Source organism: Lemur catta, chromosome 6, assembly GCF_020740605.2.
Source record: "Lemur catta isolate mLemCat1 chromosome 6, mLemCat1.pri, whole genome shotgun sequence".
Classification (NCBI taxonomy): domain Eukaryota; kingdom Metazoa; phylum Chordata; class Mammalia; order Primates; family Lemuridae; genus Lemur; species Lemur catta.
The window spans coordinates 9,352,361-9,370,877 of record NC_059133.1 but is presented as its reverse complement, the minus strand read 5'-3'; the positions used below and the strand labels follow the sequence as shown (position 1 = coordinate 9,370,877).

Here is an 18,517-nt window from a genome sequence, read left to right as displayed (position 1 = left end):
CCTTCAATTATTTACCCCTCAGAGCCGCGGGCCGCTGGGCACGCGTGGATGGGCCACTCTCCCGGGTCACGGCTCCTCAAGGACCCCTGGCTCTGGGAGAGCCCCTCCCTCCCATCTGCCTACACTGGGCATCATCCGCTTTATCCAACGAGCTGCCCAATGTCCTCCCTGCCAGCTTCTATAATGGAACATGCCCATGGCCGTCACTGTCCCAGGCCTCTCCTGGCCTGCAGCCCCTCAGCACTGTACCTCGACAGTGGGGGACATGCCCTCGGTGGCTCCCACACCCACCTGAGCCCACCCAGCTCCTGTGCATGCAGAGAGGGGGCAGCACAAACCTAGAGTCGCACAGACCTGGCGGCAGACCCCGGCCTTGCTCACTCGCTACCTGACTGCCCAAGTCCCCTGCCTCTCTGGGTCCCAAGTGGGACTCACCCTCAGCCCCCATGGCAAGGACTGAGGTCCCCCCTAGGGCCTGCCTGGGGTACACAGGCATGGCAGCTGCCTCTGAACACCCTAAGGGCCTGCTTGGGGGACTCTGGAGGAAAGAGGAGGTGCCCTTGTCCCAGGGAGCCCAGGAAACAGAGTCTGAGTGGGCACAGGGAAAGGACAGGTCAGGGCTGAAGGTTAAGGCTGAGGGGAGCTGAGGGTGGGGGACAGAGGCACTCACTCCATAGCATACACGACATAGGTGAACTTGAATCCAAACCGTTTATTTCACAGTTTCAGAGCTGACCCAGAGCCCCACCCCACTCTTAAACCACTTCCATCAGCAAGAATCACTTAACTCCTAGGAGTGACCTTTGAGAGCCCTTGGGGTGGGGTGGCCCTGGGGGGTGTGGCAGCTGGGCCAGCGTCGAGGGGCAAAGTCAAATGGGCATGCCACTCCTGCAGCCCGGGTTCTCCCTGCGGATGGCGTGGGGATGCCCTGTTTCTCTAGCCCCAGCCCCAGGGAACAGGGCAGAGGGTAGCAGGGGCCGGCTGCACCCCCAGGGAACCCCAACAGTCCTTACTCAAGGCTTCGGCAGAGGTAGTCCCTGCAGGCCCTCTGGGAGGCTGGGGCTGGGGCAGGGCAGGGAGTGCCCCAGCACCCTTAGTGTTTGAGCTGTCAGTTGTCCTTCACAGTCAGGCAGAGGGCCAAGGGGGCTCTAGACTTTCTAAGCCTGGAATGACAGACAGTGCCAGAGGGTGGGGTCAGGGGAGAGGCCTTCAGGACCAGCCTCGGGCAGGCAGTAGGTGCCTTCCAGTCCCGTCTGTGGACACAGAGCTGCCCGGGCCCTGGATCTGCCCAGTGGACAGTCTCCCTAGCAGGGGCTGGGGGTCACGGTGACAGCAGCAGCTGGATGAGCTTCTGGAACTCCTCCTGGTGCTCGTAGATGTAGACCTCAGTCTCCCAGAGGGCATTGACCAGCACCGCGTCGCTGACCTCGTCCAGCATGATGTCTGTCCCCAGCTGGGGGTTCAACCTGTCCAGGCCAAGAAGGAGGGGGTCACCCTAGGATGATCAGCCTGAGTGGGGGACAAGAGCTAGGAGTGGGGAAGGCTTGGGACTAGAGCAGCCCCTTGGGGAAAGAGAAAGTCCACGCCAAAGGCAGCAGCGGAAGGTAGATGGGTCCGACCAGGCCAGGGCTGGGGCTGGGGCCGGGGCCGGCTGAGCCCTCACCGGAAGTACTGGATGCCGACCATCTCGCACCAGGCCCGGGCTCGGTCCACGGCCCGCCCATCCGGATCTGTGCACTGGCAAGAAGCAGCCTCGGTGAGCCTCGCCCACACCGAGCACTGCCCCCTTGTCCCAGAGTCCCCACCTGGGGACCCCCAGGTTCTAGTCAGGCTTAGCCACTCAGCAGCAGAATGACTTCGGGCAAGGCCCCCTCCTGGGGCTGCGTGACTGTCCCAGCTGTGCAATCAGAGGGGCAGGGGTCTTAGCGGAGCCCGTGTGGGGTCATTGGGGGGTCAGGGGGGTAGCAGCTGAGCGGACAGGCCTCCACGTCCTCTCCTCGCGGGAGCTTTGCGTGTCTTATACTCTGGGCTCCTGCACCAGCTTGTTTGCGGAAAGAGATCCACAGCTAAGGAAGCTTGAAACCCCCCCTGCAGATGGTCACTGAGGGTCCCTGCCCAGAACTGAGACTCGGGGACTCTCTCCCTGCAGCTGGCTAAAGAGGATGGATAGAGCCCTGTGGTGTCCCCTGACACCAAGGGCCCCACAGAGCGAGGGTGCAGGCATCAACCTGGGCTGCAGACCCTGTGGGCAGCGGCCTGGGGAGGGGCCCACACTCACACAGTCCACCACCATCTTGCCCAGTTCCTTGGCCCCAAAAACAGTCTTGGCCAGTTCCCAGGGATTGCTGGGACGAAAGACGTCCACACAGGTGACAGGCACCTGTGGGGACCTCCCTGTCCCCAGAGAGACGACGATGGAGAGTTTCTTCACCTTGTTGCCCTGACCCTGTTGGAAAAGGACAGGGCGGTCAGGAGGGACCTTCTTCAGGTGGGGGCACCGCGGGGAGAGTCAGAGGGAGGCCCAAGGTGGGTGCTGGGGCACATGAGGACAGGGAAAGAGGGCTCTGGGGGAAAGAGCAGCCTGGTGCTAACCCCAGCCCAGCCCCTTGCAGGCTGGGGTCTGGCCGTGGCCTCTGAGTGGCAGCCCTCGGCCCCGCAAGGGCGGGTGTGACACCATGAAGCATGTTGGGTACCAACCCGGCCTGCACACGCGCCAGCCGCACACCCTGTCTGCTGCTTGACTGAGTCAAGGCGGTGGCCAGGGGAGCAAAGGGAGGGGACATTCCTTGGTTTCTGTCATTTGCCAGGTGTTTGCATCATTATCTCACTTAATCCTCCACCCAGTCTGTGGAGAGGGCACTGGTTCCCCCACCTGACAGACAAGGACTCAGCGAAGCTGGGGTGTGGGGAGAGGCTTGCCTGGGCCACAGGGCAGGGAAGTGGGGCTGAGGCCGGAACCCAGGGCCCTGGCTGCTGCTGCTCTCAATTGCTCCACATCAAGATCTGCTGCCACTTAGCTGGGCGACCTTGGGCGAGTCCCTGCTGCTCTGGGTCCCAGGAGCCCTCCCGTCGCCTGACAGTCTTTGCCACCTTCAGGAAGCCTGCCCCACCCCACCTGGCCCCTAGAGGGCGCACTCTTCCCTGACCGCACACGCCAGGCCAGGGGCTGTTCTCAACATTTCACAGCTAACAGCCTGTTAAATCTTCGTGGCGACCCCAGGCAGGTACTACTGTTACCCCTAAGCGGCAGGCTGTTTGGCTCCAGGGCCTGAGCTCACCCCACCGCACCACACTGCCTGTCCTAGCTCCCAGGGCCTTGCCCACCTCTGCTCTGACTTCTCAGGGTGACGGCTGCCTCTTGTCCTCCGGATCACTGATTCTGCACTGCCCTGTCCCCAAAGGCCTGGACATGGAGCCTCTTCCAAGCCCCCAGGCCTCTTAGCAAAGCTGATCCTCCTCCTGGGCCTGGCAGGGTCTTCTACCATGGCACCCGGAACACGTCGGGGCGTGTCCTTGGTTATGGGCGTCGCTCTCCTAGATGTGGGCTCCTCAAGGGCAAGTGCATGTTCCCAGGTTGGCCACAGAGTGACACACATGCGGCATGCATGTTGCCCGTCCCACTAACAGAGACTGAGTGTAGACTGGGCCTCAGAATCCCTCTCAGCACAGAGCTTCAGGCAGACCCCACCAATCACACAGGTCCAAGCGTGTGACAGCATCGCTGTTGCATAAACGAACGGACACATGAGTGGCGGCCACCTGTTCCCCCGGGAGTTGGCCCCTCGCAAGGTTTGCTGCAACGGGGTGGCTTCAGTGAGCGCTCCTGTCCAGCCGACCTGGGATGGTGCTCACCTTGCGGATCAGGTCCTGGTTGTACTCGTGGATCTCGGTCATGGCGTCCAGCGTGGGGTTGTTGGCCAGCAGCCCGCCGTCCAGGAAGCGCCCGTTGGGTCGGAAGTAGGTGGGGGCTGCCCCACTGCTTCGGGCTGCCCGCCACACAAGCTGGTCTGGGGTGGGGTAGGAGGGAGGCCCGGCAGCAGAAGGCAGAGGTATAAAACCCATGCACTTCGAATCTCAGGGGAGGGTGCTGGGGGGCCTGGGTGCAGGAAGAGAGGGAGGCTGGGGACTCTTCAGAAGCGGGTCCCCCAAGGCCATGATGTCCGGCCCGGCTGTCAGGTAGAACGCAAGGTGCGGCTGAGGACCCCCTGGGGCCTCCTCTAGCCTGCGCGAGGCCTGGCAGCTCCCCAGCACTGCCTGTCCCTAGCCAATAAAGACCGGGGTGGTGGGTGGGCTGATGGGTGGGCTGGTGGTGCGGTGAGGGTGCAACTATATGCCTCCCACCCACCACCCTGCAGCCTCTCAGACCAGTTGCTTCCCACAGACACATCAAACATGGTTTTAACCTGCGGGCAGAGTTAGAGGCCTTAGGTTAATGTTCTGGCTGAAACGAGGCTCCCGCACGGATTCCGGAGCATCGTAATTCCGGAAGAGGTGGAGTTCAGCCGGCTGCCGGTCGGACAGCGTCCCCGTCAGCATCACCCTGAGAGAAACCAGGAAGGCGCACAGCTGAGCCACCCACTCACCGACCTGTCCCCTTGCCTAACGTTCACGCCCAGGCCCTGGGCAGCAGAATCCCCACTCCCACAGGCCCCAGGCACCCCACTCTGCTCTGGATGGGTCCGGATGGGGGGGCTTCTCCCCCACAAACTCCCCCAAATTGCTCTCTCCTCCAGTGTCACACTGAATAGAGCAATTTTTGTCCAAACTGCCGAGGGGCTTATCCTTATACCCAGTGATGTCACTTCTGGGAATTCATCCTAAGAAGCTGTCACACCATGGGAGACAGGTGAGCAAGGCCACTAACGGCAGCACTGGCTGTTAAAGCAAATGACTGGGAAGAACTAAAGTGTCCCTCGGTAGGACAGTTCAATGCAGCGTGGCCCACACACCCAGTGGGGTCTGCGTCACCACAGAAGGACGGAGGAAGCAAGCGCTCTATGTACCTACGGGCATGAGTGCCAAGATGTCTGGTTCCATGGAAAAAGCACCGTTCAGGACCGTGTTCGGTATGCCACCATTTATTTAAAAACACAAAAAATATACATACCTATTTGCTTGGTCAGAGGGTAACTGTGAAACGACTCAGGAGTGGCACCTGGCAATAGTGAGGTGACTTTGGGGAAGGGAACTGCTTGGTGGCTGCAACTCTAGGACAGGAGTGGGAGGAGACTTTTCACTGTGTCACCTTTAATACCTTTTCAATGTCCCACCATGTGAGTCTATAGCTCATTAAAGATGACTCCTACTTATCTTGAGAGACACAGACACCCTTAAATATTGCTGGCACAGTCCCCTGGATCAACTAAGATTTTCACAAATGTCCTGGCTCTTCATCTGAGAATTTCATTTTGGAAAATCTATCCTAAAGGAATAATCTTCACCACAATGAAAGCTTCTTATATAAGACTCTTCATCACAATGTAATTTATTATAGTGAAAAATCTAAATGGAACAATAGAAGGGATAAGAAAACAAGGAAATGTTTTGCAGCCATTCATAACTATGCTTACAAGCAGTTCAGCACAACACAGAAATACATGTTATACTGAAAAGAAAAATATAAAGGAAAGTGAACAAAAAGCTGCATAGAAATAAGAAGAATTAGTTTTCCATTTCTGAGAACACTGTGGGAAGATTATTTGTTGTTTTGGGTTTTTTTGTTTTATTTTGTTTTTTGTTTTTCAGATAGGATCTTGCTCTGTCACCCAGGATGGAGTGCAGTGGCTTGATCATAGGTCATTGCAGCCTCAAACTCCTGGGCTCAAATGATCCTCCCACCTCAGCCTCCTGAGTAGCTAGGACTACAGGTGTTCGCCACCATGCCTGGCTAATTTGTTTTGTTTTGTTTTTAGGCAGAGTCTTGCTCTGTCACCTGGGCTAGAGTGCAGTGGCATCATCACAGCTCTGCAACCTCAAACTCCTGGGCTCAAGTGATCCTCCTACCTCACCCTCCTGAGTAGCTGGGACTACAGGCATGCGCCACCATGCCCGGCTAATTTTTTTATTTCTTGGAGAGATGGGATCTTGCTCTTGCTCAGGCTGATCTCAAACTCCTGGCCTCAAGCAGTCCTCCTACCTTGGCCTCCCAAAGTGCTAGGATTATAGGCATGAGCCACTGCATGCAGCCTAAAGAATAAAAAATTTTTGTAGAGGTGGGGTCTCAGTATGTTACCAAGGCTGATCTCAAACTCCTGGGTTCAGGCAGTCCTCCTGCCTTGGCCTCCCAAAGTGCCGGGATTATAGGGAAGACTGTTTGAACAACCCTCTCACTGGAAAAAATTTAAATGCTGAAAAAAATATTTTTGAAAACCTTCTTAAAAGCATAGACAACATGACAAGATAGAAAGGAAATACCAAGATAAACTCTGGGGATAAGTAAGAAATCAGAGGTAAATGGAACACCGATGCAGCTTTAACCTGAAGGCAGATACCAAACTCAGTAAACTTCAGTGTAGATGGCCTCACAGGGTGAGGGAGACAGAAGTCAAAGTCCAAGGTCCATCAAAGGAAAGAAGTGTAATGAGAGACCCTCCCCACATTAGGTTGGGACCCCGAAGGGCTACATTCTCAGAATAAAGATGAACCAGAAATAAACCTGCCCCTGGAGGCTTCAAGGAAAGTTGCCTTGGCACTGGACAAAACAGGGAGAAAAAAAATCCCTGAAAACTCATCCTTTTATAAATTTGTAGTCCAAATTCACATCACCTGGGTTTCGAAAGTCTCAAACCCTTCACGCCAATAATTCAGTTAAAGTAGTCCTAGACAGTAGTGTACCTAGCTACCTAGAAGAGACAACACAATCTGGAGGAAGATAATCTCATTTTAGGCTTCAAAGAATCTGCACATATTATTTTCAACACTGAGGAGCACCACATGGTTTAAAATAAAGGGGGAGGCACCCACAATACAATACCATGAATAAGAACCAGTGTAAACCAACATAAACAGCAACACATACCTATATGGACTGCAGATATTTGAATATCAAAGATGATAAAATAGATGTGTTTACAATGTTTAAAAACATCAAAGACAAGCTTGATAATATCTTTAGGAGAGAGGAAACAATAAGTAGTGACCTAGAAAATTTGAAGAAGAACCAAAGAGAATATCTAGACATTTAAAAAAAAATACAATAACAAGATAAAAAACTCAATGGATGAGCTAAATGAAAAATTAGATAAGGCTAAAGAAAGAATTAGTGAGTTGGAAAACAGGTAAGAAGAAATTATCCAGAATGTAACATACAGAGAAAAAATGATAGAAAATACAAGAGAAGTTAAAAGGTGGAAGATAGAAAAGGTCTAACATGTGTTTAGTTGGATTTATAGAAGGATAGGAGAGAGATAATTAGGCAGAGCCAAGAGTTAAAGAGATGACTCAGGTTTCCAGAACTGAAGAAAGACACTAATCCAAAGATTCACGAAGACCAACACATATCACACAGGATAAATTAGAAGAAATCTATGTCTATATATACCATGGTGCAACTGTAGAGCACTAAAAATAAACAAACAAATAAAAGCATCAAGAGTGAAAAAGACCAATTACCTTCAAAGGAATGAAATGGACTTTGTGAATGTAACAATATAAGTTAAAAGATGATAAAATGATATTTTACATATTCTATGAGGGAATAAGCAGGCTGGAATTCTATATCTAACAAGAATAAGAGTGAAATAAAACTATTTTCAAATGATGACAGTGAAATAAACAAATTTTCAAATAATTCTGCTAGTAGAGAATTCACTACCAGCAGACTAGAAAAGTGATCATATGTGGAAGTTTGAGATGCAAGAAAGAATGCAGAGTGAAGTGACACACACATATGCATATGCCTACATATATGCATATATGCATAAACATATCTACACACACACACCCCCAATGGTGTCCTGGAGCCACCAGTACTGGCTCGCCAGAACTTACTGCTAAATCTTAGGCTGGCTGTTAAACTGTTGGTAGCTAGAGACTGGCCACAGTGGGAGTATTTATGCCATGGGAACTGGCAAACACTACAAATCACACCACCCCAGCAGTGTTTTACCAGCACACCAGGTCATGTTAGACAAATCTAAATGAACATCAACTTCAAAAACCAAGAACAATGTCTTCTGAGGCTTAAAAAACAAGACAGAATCTAAAATACAGAGAAACAATTACAGATAAGATGAAAGAAGGTATATGGAATTAATGTGTTTAAAAATCCTGATTATCTGATGACAGAGTAATGGTATCAATTAAACTTAGGCTCTTATAGTAAGTATACACTAACAGGCCACAGAAATGAGTACATAAATTTCAAACTATTGGAAGGCGGAACATAATGATATAAACTATTCAGTAAATCCAAAATAAGGCAAGAAAAAGGAAACACAGGACAAAACAGGATGGCCTATGTCATCCCAAATATATCAGGAATGGCTTAATTGCATTTACAATTTTGTAGTATTTTCCTTAGAGAAGGGCCCTGAAAGTGTAAAAGCTCGTAAAAGCTAGATCCACCGGGAGCCAGACCCACCAGGCCACATCCCTCCTCTGCCCCTCAGCCTGTGCCCGTGTCAGAGCCACGCCCCCGCTCCCTTCAAGGGTCAGGGTGCTCGCCACCTGCTCTCCAGCCGCTCTCCTCCCACCCCCGAGCTTTAATCCGAGCAGGACAGGGCGCCCTCTGCCCAGGACAGCCACAGGAGGCACAGCCGGGGCCACAGCCGAGCGCTCCTGCTGGCGGCTTACTTGGGTTTCTTGACGTCCGTCATCTTGGTGTGCTCCCCAAATTCCCGTTTCAGAAACTCCTCCAGAGGTCCCGATTCGTAGGGTCTCGAGCCGCGGAAGACCTCATCCTTCATGCGGAAGTACACGCCGCGCATGTAGGCCATGGACTTACCTAGGGACAAGGGGTCAGAGGTGCGGAGACAGAGGGCCACACACAGGACTCCCGTGGGAAGAGGACACCTTTGACAGAGGGCCTGAGCACAGGCCAGCTGTGGGGACCGGAGGCCAGCAGTCGGCAGGAGGCGGCAGGAAGAGAGGTGCATTTCCAAGGGACAAAGCAAGCTTAAACTTCTGGGCCCTTCCTCTGCAACTTCCCATACAGGCAGAAATGCCCCCTCTGCAGCCCCAAGGCTCTGTACCTAATTTCGTAGTCTCAGTTTCGCATTATTTTCCTTAGAGATGGGCCCCGAAAGGGTAAAAGCGCATAAAAGCTAGATCTACCCTGTTTGTCACAAAAAATAAGAAACAGCCTTGTCCTCTGAGCCCACAGACAGGGCCAAGGGGCAGGCTGCCCCCCACAGGAAGGTGACACTGCCCGTCTGCCTCGGGGGCCGGGGTGGTGGGGGCAGTGTGCAAGCAGAGGGGGGGCTGTGCAAGCAGAGGGGGGGCTGAAAGGAGGCTTCCGCCTGTGAGAGGCTAACTAGGCGACTTCTCAAATCCCTTCCCTCGCCCCTGGGAGTCTGAAGGCCCCGGAGGAGGGAGAAATGGCCCCTGAAGACAAAAGTGACCCTTTCTGGGGGAGAGGCCCACTCTGCCCTGCTCAGACCTTAGAGACTGAAGACAGAGAGGGGACAGGGCCCCTAGCCCGGGGAGACAGCTGAGGGGAACACTGCAGACCGAGCCCTGACTCCGTCCCGACTCACTAGGGCCCCCCTCTGGCCCTGTTTCCCCACCTGCTCACCTCACGGGGCCACGGTGAGAACACTGAAATGAAGTGAAACACTAGGCAACGCGCTGCAGTGACAGGGCCTGGGCAACCTAATGACTGGTGATCCTCCCCTTCCCAGGGCCCCCTGGGACGCTGCTCTCAGCAGCCGCCTGGGCTGGCTGTGCCCCGTGTTCCCGCAGCAACCCGAACTGGCAGCCATGGCCTCCTCACACAGCCCCGTCAACTCCCAGGTGCCTGTGTCCCTCCCACCTGACCGGGGCTCCCTGAGGTGGGCTGTGTGCCTGACCCAGCCCTGTGTCCCCAGCACAGGTCTGGCCCACAGGCCTTGGTGCCTGGTGGGGTGTCCTCCCCTGGCGCCTCCAGGATCCAGGTTTGGGAGGAGCTTTGGAGAAAACGGAATCCGACCAGCACCAGGGGCAGGGGACACTGGTCAGGGATGTGGACTCCAAGGGCAAGGCCCACTGTGGCGGTGGGGGGTCTGGACCCTGCTCCTCCCGGGCAGCATCACACAGCTCAGACAGCTCCCCAGAGGAGCCGTCGTGCCGCTGGCCTACCCAGCCCTCTGTCCAGCGAGCCAAGCGCCTGTCACCTCTGCAAAGCTGCAGTGAAAGGAGAGCATCTGTGGCCTGTGGCCTGGGAAGTGCCGGCTGGCAGCCCAGGGGACTGTGCTCCAGCCGAGCAACCCCTTTCGCATCACCCCTGACCCACCGCCTGAGCCCTTAACTTCCCCGTGGGCCAAAGTAAGTGTGCAGACCAGGGCTCCGCGTTCCTGACACTGCCCACGCTGTCTCTCGAGCCCAGCACCCAGCCTTTCTCCTTCCGGCCTGAAGCCCTAACACCCGCAGCCCCCCACAAGGGGCTTACACCCCTCCCTGCCCCCCAGCCTCTTCTTGCAAAGATCTGAAAAGGAACTTGGCCCCCTCTGAGGGCAGGTCTCAACCCCACCCCGCCCCTGCCACCCAGGGGCTGCCCTCACTGTGCAGAATGGCCAGGGCCAGGATGCCCCCAGTGCTGGTCCCTGCCACCCAGTCAAAGAGGTCTTTGGTGGCCACGCCCGAGGCCTTCTCGATAGCGATGAGGAGCTGGATGATCACGAGGCCTTTCACACCCCCTCCGTCCAGGCAGAGCAGGTGGTCGTGGCTGCAGTGGGGACAGAGGCAAGAGAGACGGGCCCATCACAGCCTGGCACTTTGCATCCGCATTCTCTCAGCCCTCGCCCCGAGCGTGTGTGCCCTGGTGGGGTGACCCCAGGAGGTTCCTTGCCATTGGGGTGGGGAAAGGTGGGAGCAGTAAAGGAATAAATGCCTGGCGTTTCAGGAGGTGGGAAGTGTGACAGGGGGTCAGCCCCACTCTGGACAGGCAGCTCCCTGAGGGCAGTGACCTGCTTTTGCTCAGTACCAGGCCTGGCCCCAAGCAGGTGCCTGATAAGAGTCCGTGTGAATTACACAAGGCTAGGGGAGGAGGGCTGGCACCCCGCAGCCGGGCCAGGACCGGTGGTGAGGGGGAGTCAGGGCACTCCCCCCATCAGTGTCCCAAACCCCGTTGAGGAAGACCCTCCCTGTCATCCCTGTGCACGTTTGAGTGAAGGAAGGAATGAAGCTCAGAGGTTAGGTCATGGGTACAGTCACCAGGTGACAGCTGGACCTGGGTCTGCTTCCTCCTAAGCCACGTGCTCTCCAACACGCTCTGCTCTGACATGTCTCCCACTTCTGGCCCAGCCCAGCCCCTGAGGTGGCAGGGCACGCCAGGCACCCGCCCTCATTGGCCGTGCCCTGGGGGAATGCCTCCACAGTCTGCTCAGCCTGACACCTTCCTCTGGTCTCCTCTTTCCATCTCAGCTTGAATGTCACTGCCTGAGAGAAGCCTGGCCTGGCGCCATTGGGACCCTCCAGCACAGTCTGCTCCGCGCCACCGCTTCCTGGTGGCAGGGCGCTTCCACTCCACTCCTTCCCTGCTCTCTTCCTCCCCCATGGGCCTGGAAACTCCCTGAGGACAGGGACCAGCTCTGCTCCGTGCAGCGCTGCGTGTCCAGCAGACACAGGGTGCCCCAGGGAGAACTGGCAAACGAAGGGGGCCTGTGTGTCCCACCTCCAGAGGGTGGCAGGGAGGCAGCAGTGTCATGGAGGCCTGGAGAGTGCCCAGCCAGGGAGGCAGGAACAGACAAGCAGGACTCTCCTGGAGATGTGGGGCCAGCGACAAGAGATCAAGTGCAAGGGTGCAGGGCAGAGCTGTGGCTCACAGACCCATGGGGACAGTTCCCTGGGGTCTCTTGACTCTCACCTCAGCCCCACCTCCAGGGAGAGTGCTCAGGCTTGTGCAGCCTCCCGGGGTCCCCTGGAGAATCTGCTTCTCCTCTTCTGGCAGGGGAGTATCTGTCCTCCCTGAGATGCAGCTGTCTTACCCTGGCCTGGCCCAGGGGTGGGTGTGTGTGTGTGTGTGTGTGTGTGTGTGTGTGTGTGTGTGTGTGAGAGAGAGAGAGAGAGAGGGAGAGAGAGAGAGAGTGTGTTTGTGTGTGTGTGTCGCATGCAGGGGGCGCAGAGGGAGGGAAGGGCAAGAACGCTGATGGGGCAGGTGTACCCCCAGGGCACACGTAACAGGGTGGCCACGGAAGTGAGTGGAATACGCCAAGGCGATACACCACGGGGACAGTGACGCTCCAGGGGAGGAGCGGCAGAGCCCTGCAGCATAGCATCCTGGCCCGGGAGCAGGGCTGCACTGGCCATGAGAGAGACAGCTTGCCCTGCAGGGGCTGGCTCTGGGCGTAGGGCCTAGAGAGCCTGTGGTAGCAGAAAGGCTGTGGGTTTGGGAGACCTGGGTGTGGGCTGCCACTCTGATCCTCACTCTGAGTGACCTTGAGCAAGTCACTTAACCTCTCAGGAGCTCAGGTTCTGCATCTGCAAAACGAGGTTACTAATTCCTCCCCAGGAAGGCTGGTGAGGAAGTGGGAAGCAACGAGGAGCAAACAAACGGACTGTGCTGTCGAGGGAGGGGGAGAAAGTGCGGCCGGCTGCAAACACACTTGTCCCGGCACCTCCCTGTTGGATGGCACTGATTCCGGGCACCAGGGACTGTGCCTCAAGGGCGGGACTTGGGCTTCTCTCTGTGCCCCATCACGCACGCCTGGGTATACAGCAGGTGCTCGGGAAAGCAGTGGAGGGAGGCGAGGGAAGCAGCCACTGAGATCCCTCCAAAGGGGCCCTGGGCACTTTCCCCCTCCCCAGACGACAAAGAGGTCAGGGAGGGGAGCGACAGCACTGCCACCAGCCCCGCCATGTCCAAGCTGCGTGACCCTATGCTGGTCCCCCAGAGCCGCACTGTGCGGCATTCGTGACTGAGCCGACGTGGGCTCTCAGACCTGGTCTCTGCTGCGAACTGCAGAGCTGGAAGCAGGGCCCCCTCACAGGCTGTGGCGGGGCAGCGATAAAAGCCCCGAGCCCACCACGGGCACCAGTGGAGGCTTCGGACAGGTGGGCCGCTCCCCGCCTGCCCCGCTGCACTTACATGCGCTTCTCGTCCCTCGTGGAGTTTAGGATGAACGCCGGCTTCCGGGCCCGGGAGATGTGCACGAGATCCTGCAGCTCTGCGAGGCACAGGGCAGGGCGTGCTGGGGCCGGGCAGGTCCCCACCCACCGCTGCACCCCCCCACCCACCACTGCACCCCCTCCCCACTGCCCCTGTAATTCGCCACCTGCCCCCTGAAGGGCTCTTTGTCCCAGGATGAAGCTGAGCCAGGGCCACAGGTGTCAGGGAGAAACGGGCTGGAGCGGAAAGGGGGGCCCACTGCTCTGGGAAGGGGTCCCCCGCCCACCCAGCCAGTCCCAGGCTCTCCTCAGTGCTTCCTCCCGAAACCCTGAAGCAGGAACACCGCCGGGGTGTCCTGTGGTCTGCGCTTCACAAAGTGTTTCTCTGTGCGTCAGGGCAGATGCCGCCGACCGCCACCCTAGGCCTAGGAATTAGATTCCCAATTCACAGGTGAGGCTCAGAGAGGTTCCGTGACTCGTCCAGGGTCAGGTAACCAGAAGGGCCAAGTCAGGATGTTCCTCGGGGTTTAACCCCACGAAGGAAGGCAGATGTCCCAGCCACTCCTGACGGCTCTGGTCCTAACCCCAGGTCTGGAAATCCTCAGTGACCTCTGAGATCAGCCCACCCATCCACTCCGTCCGTGTCTCCCCTGGGCCCAGGCCACCCCATGCCCACACAAGCAATCAGCTGCCCCTCCTGACAAGCAGCCCAGCCCCCAGGTGCCTGGTGCAGCAGTGCACGTGACTGTGACCCAGGTAGGCCCTGCCACCATGCGGGGAGTCAGAAGCAGCAGAGCAGGAGGGCGGCTGCAGAGTGTCTCCCGCTCCCCAGGGCAGGAGGCCGCAGAGTGGCAGGGGAAGCAGGGGAGCAGCCAGGAGAGGCAGTGGACAGAGTGCCGGGCAGAGGGTGTGGGGAAGGGCACGTGTGCTAGGCTCGCAGCCGGGAGAGGACAAGAGGGAAGCGGAGCTATGGCTAACATGGACACGGCAGGGCTCTGCCACCTCTCTAGGCCCAGGGCATTACCCATCTGACGCTGCGCCCCAGGCCCACCATCGGCCTGGCTCGGGTGGGAGACTGCCTGTGGATTGAGAGACAGAGGTGGGAGGTGGAGGGGGCAGCTGCTGGGAGGGGAGTCAGAGGTGGAACCGGAAGGACTAACTACAGCTGCCTCTCCTGGGCTCTCCCGGCTGGAGGTGCTGCTGTCTGCTTCTTTAACGGTTAAAATAAAAGTCTGGCTTGCCAAAGACCGGTTCCTGGCTGCCCTCTGTTCAGGGGACCCCCTCTAAACACTTGAAGTCCCTGGGTGGGCCAGCACACAGAAAGCCCAGAAAAGGGTCCCCATCTCCTCTGGATGTCTCCCTGGGCACCAACGATGCACCAGGGTAGATGCTGGTTGCCTGGTGACATTCCAAGTCCGAAAGCCGCAATCAGGGCCAGTAAGGGGGCACGCAGGTCTCAGGCCTGACTGAGGTTCAGATAGCGTGACAGAGGTGAAGTCAGAGGGCCTGGGACTCCAGCCCCCAACAGAAGTCCTTGCTGCCCATGCTGAGCGCCCAGGAGGCAAGGAGGTGCCCACCTATGGGCACACTGGAAACGCCTAGGCCTGAGACCATGTCCGGGGCATCCTCTCAAGGGCAATGGATGTGCGATATCCGCCAGGGGTGCCCAGGCCTCCGGGATCTACGGGTTACCAGCTGCCGACCCCATCCCCCTTGCTCCCTCCAACGACCTCCACTCTGGACCCGGCCGCCTTCCTGTGGGGACCGCTCTGATCCCAGGGAGGAGCGGGGTGGGAGGGGAGAGGCCTACCTAGGTTGCTTAAGCTGATCGGCGGGGGCTGAGCTCTTTCCAGGGAGAGGATGGGCTGAGGTGATGCCGCAGAGCCCTGCTCCGTGGGGACCCCTGGGATGTGTGGGAAGCGGTACTCTGCCCCCACGGTTCTCAGCAGAGTCAAGAGTGCCTTCCTGGTGACGACTTGTCATGGTTTGGAGAAGGGGAGATGGGCACAGGATCAGAAATGGTGTCAATATACAAAGGGAGAGGCCCTTCCTTTCCACACTTGGTCCCCTCTCCCATCTACCAGGCTACCTGGGTGTGTGGGGACCTGGGGATGTCCCAGTCCAACCTGAAAGGTTTGCTGACTCTAGCCTGTTACATTCCAAGCAGCTTCCTGGGGCGAGGGACGGTGCTAGGGCTGGCCATGGGACTGGGGGGGGAGGTCAGTGTCACCCTGCCTGATGACTGGGGAACCCCCTTTCCTTCCACTCCAGCCAAGGAAGCAGGGCCCTCACCGCCACATTCAGCGATTCTCAAAAATGCTGGGTAGACAGTTCCATGCAGGGTTCAAAAGGGACTAACCAGCCAGCCAGTGGGCACTTACCCCCATTTGACAGATGGGATAAGTGAGAAGCGTGCCTCGAGGAGCAGCGCGTGCACACACATGCACACAAGCACACACTCGTACTATTACGTCCACAGTAACCCCCACAGCTCCTGAAGCCCTCCAAGGGGGCTCTAGGCTTCTTTGAGGAGGGTCTGCTTTGTCCGGCTCTGAAGCGGGGTCACTGGGCGAGTGCGCAGCGCATGCACACGTGCTGGTGTACACGGGGCACGCACGGGGCTTGTGCGGTGCAGCACGTGCAGTGGCCCCATGGTTGTTCTCGAGAGGTGGGGTAGGGGCTGCTAGGAGGAGGACGCTGGCGAGGCAAGCCCCTTGGTGGGCCCACACCTACTGCCCAGGGCCCCTGTTCTTGGAAAAAGGACGCTCCCTCTCTGAGTGCCAGGTGCTCCTGGCCACTCTTAGCAGGGAGCAGCCAGGGCCGGGTCAGCACAGGACACTGGCACCTGATGGCTGGGACTTCCCTCCTCCTCGGCCCCTGCGCCCACCCCACCCCACCTGAGTGGCCCCAGAGTGCAGAGCACATACGTTTGCTGATCTTGGAAGCTATGAATATAGGAGTCTCCCCAAAGTCATTCGGGGTGTCCACCTCTGCCCCAAACACAATGAGGGCCTTGATCATCTCCACGTTGTCTTTCTGTTGGGGAAGATGTGCAATAGCTCAGGGAAATGAAGAGAAAAAGGACCCCTGCTTCCTCCCCCTACCCACCCACTAACTCCTAGGCTCTCCCGGGCCCCACCCCAGTCCAAAGTCTGCAATTTGAAGGTTGCTGCCCTGACAAATGGGCTAAAAGCATCCCCAGATAAAGGTTTAAGAACGCAGTAAAAACTGGAGATGACTCGCCCCAGCTCCGCCAACTCCTCCTCAAAGGAAGCAGTGCATCTATGACCCCAACTCAGGAGCCATGGGGATGCGGAAGGCCAGCTGCTCATGGCTTTCTGGAGTAGCAGGGAGAGGGTGAGTGAGGGCAGGGACGGCTGTCTTGCCCACCCAGTCCAGGTGCCATCTCTGAGGTAACGGAGAATGCATCCCCCACATCAGCCTTCAAGGGGGCTCTCTCTACGGAGCATCCTGCATTTAAACACCTGGAGGCCAGGCAGGAACATAGGCCAGGGCACGGTTTCCCAGGACAAACCAATGGACTACCCGCCTGGAAACCTGAGCCCTGGTCTTGTCACCTTCTTCTTCTTGGGGCCTGATTTCCCTGCCCAGAGAATGAAGTGGTATGTCTAGAATGTGGTTTTCTAAACAGTTCTTCATGTTCTATTATGCACAGGTAAACATGCATGTTTCTATCATTAGTTAGGTATTTCTTTTTTTGGTTACCTTTTATGGTTGGCACTGGATTACCAATTATGTTATTACCACCTACGGCAATAACAGGATATAACATTTCCTTCAAAATAAATTTAAGTGAGTTTAAAAGTAAGCCACCTTGAAGAAGTGGTGAAGTACATAATTGTAAAGGTGGTTGATGAATATGGCAAAAACCCAAGTATGGCAAACAATGAACTACACCAGCACTTCTCCAAGTGAGATTTGTGGAGCCCTGTGAATGCATGAGACCCTTTCAGAGGTCCTCAAGGTTAAAACTGTTTTCATAAAAATGCCGAGGTGCTACGTGCCTTTTGCACCACGTTGACATTTGCACTGAGGTCACAGAAACAACGGCGGATAAAACCGCCAGTGCCTCAGCACTAATCAAGGCAGTGGCACCAAAATCATAGTTGCCGTGCTTTCCTTCACACCCAGGCACTCACAGCATTAAAAAAAAAAAAAAGCCAGTTTCACTTAACAATGCCCTTGACGAAGCAGGAAGAAGTAAAATTTGACACCAGTGTATTCTGTAGCATAAAATGGAGAGTGTGCCTAATGCATTTCTATGGCACACCAAAGAGTGACGGTTACCTCAAGGAAAAGCACTTGTGTGACTGAGTTGCAGCCAAAGTAGGTGCTTTTTTAATGAATGCCTTATTTTATTTTATTTTATTTTTTTGAGACAGAGTCTTGCTCTGTTGCCCTGGGGAGAGTGCAGTGGCGTCACTGTAGCTCACTGCAACCTCAAACTCCTGGGCTCAAGTGATCCTCCTGCCTCAGCCTCCTGAGTAGCTGGGACTCCAGGCACATACCACAGCGCCCAGCTAAGTTTTCTATTTTTAGTAGAGAGAGGATCAGCTCAGTCTGGTCTCAAACTCCTGACCTCAAGCGATCCTCCTACCTCAGCCTCACAGAGTGCTAGGATTATAGGCGTGAGCCACCTCGCCAGGCCCATCAACACCATTTTTACTTGAAAGAATGACTGACAGTCTATGATTGTTCGGCCTTGGGTATTTAGGAGATATTTTCTCAAAAATGAATGCAGTGAGCCTGTTGCTTCAAGAAAAACAGCTGACAGTATTCTTTGCCAATGATAAAATTCAAGGTTTCAAGAAAAAATTGGAATTTTATAATAATAACTTGTAGACACCATGATGGGCTTCACAGCTTCCCCAAATTTAAAGACTATTCTGATGACGTTGGTGGTGATATTAACGTGGGCTTTTGCTACTGTATAATAGAATGAGTCAAAACTTAGAAGCTATGTAAACTCAAGTGAACCAATATTTTCCAAGGATGACACAAAAGCATGCATGGGTAAAAGATCCATGCAACGTGTAAGCGACAACACTGGATTTTAATGTAACGTAGTATGAAAAGTTCACAGAGATGGTTTCAGAGTACCCAGTGCAACCTACCTGTCAGAAACTACGACTTGTCAAGTTTTGATTAATAATCCATGGGTTTTCTACAAAGCCAGGCATTAAGCAGATTTGTAGAAATGTACAATGATGCCAACTCTTCTCACTCATTATTTTTTGTTTTGGAGGATAAAGTT

General features: G+C 55.6%; 1 protein-coding gene across 4 annotated transcripts in view; it reads right to left on the bottom strand.

Moving 5' to 3' along the window:
* Positions 1-692: 692 nt before the first annotated feature.
* Positions 693-18,517, bottom strand: part of PLA2G6 (phospholipase A2 group VI) — a 48,624-nt gene continuing 30,799 nt past the window's right edge. For 3 of the 4 annotated variants that reach the window (XM_045552883.1, XM_045552884.1, XM_045552886.1), the window contains 10 exons: positions 16,170-16,278; positions 15,053-15,217; positions 13,223-13,301; positions 10,698-10,861; positions 8,794-8,944; positions 4,404-4,540; positions 3,853-4,007; positions 2,279-2,446; positions 1,664-1,737; positions 693-1,466 (listed from right to left, as the gene is read on the bottom strand). In XM_045552883.1, the coding sequence (XP_045408839.1) occupies positions 1,322-1,466; positions 1,664-1,737; positions 2,279-2,446; positions 3,853-4,007; positions 4,404-4,540; positions 8,794-8,944; positions 10,698-10,861; positions 13,223-13,301; positions 15,053-15,217; positions 16,170-16,278 (1,347 nt within the window). In that variant the 3' untranslated portion in view covers positions 693-1,321. The remainder of the gene's footprint in view (positions 1,467-1,663; positions 1,738-2,278; positions 2,447-3,852; positions 4,008-4,403; positions 4,541-8,793; positions 8,945-10,697; positions 10,862-13,222; positions 13,302-15,052; positions 15,218-16,169; positions 16,279-18,517) is intronic. The other variant, XM_045552885.1, reaches the window with a different exon arrangement.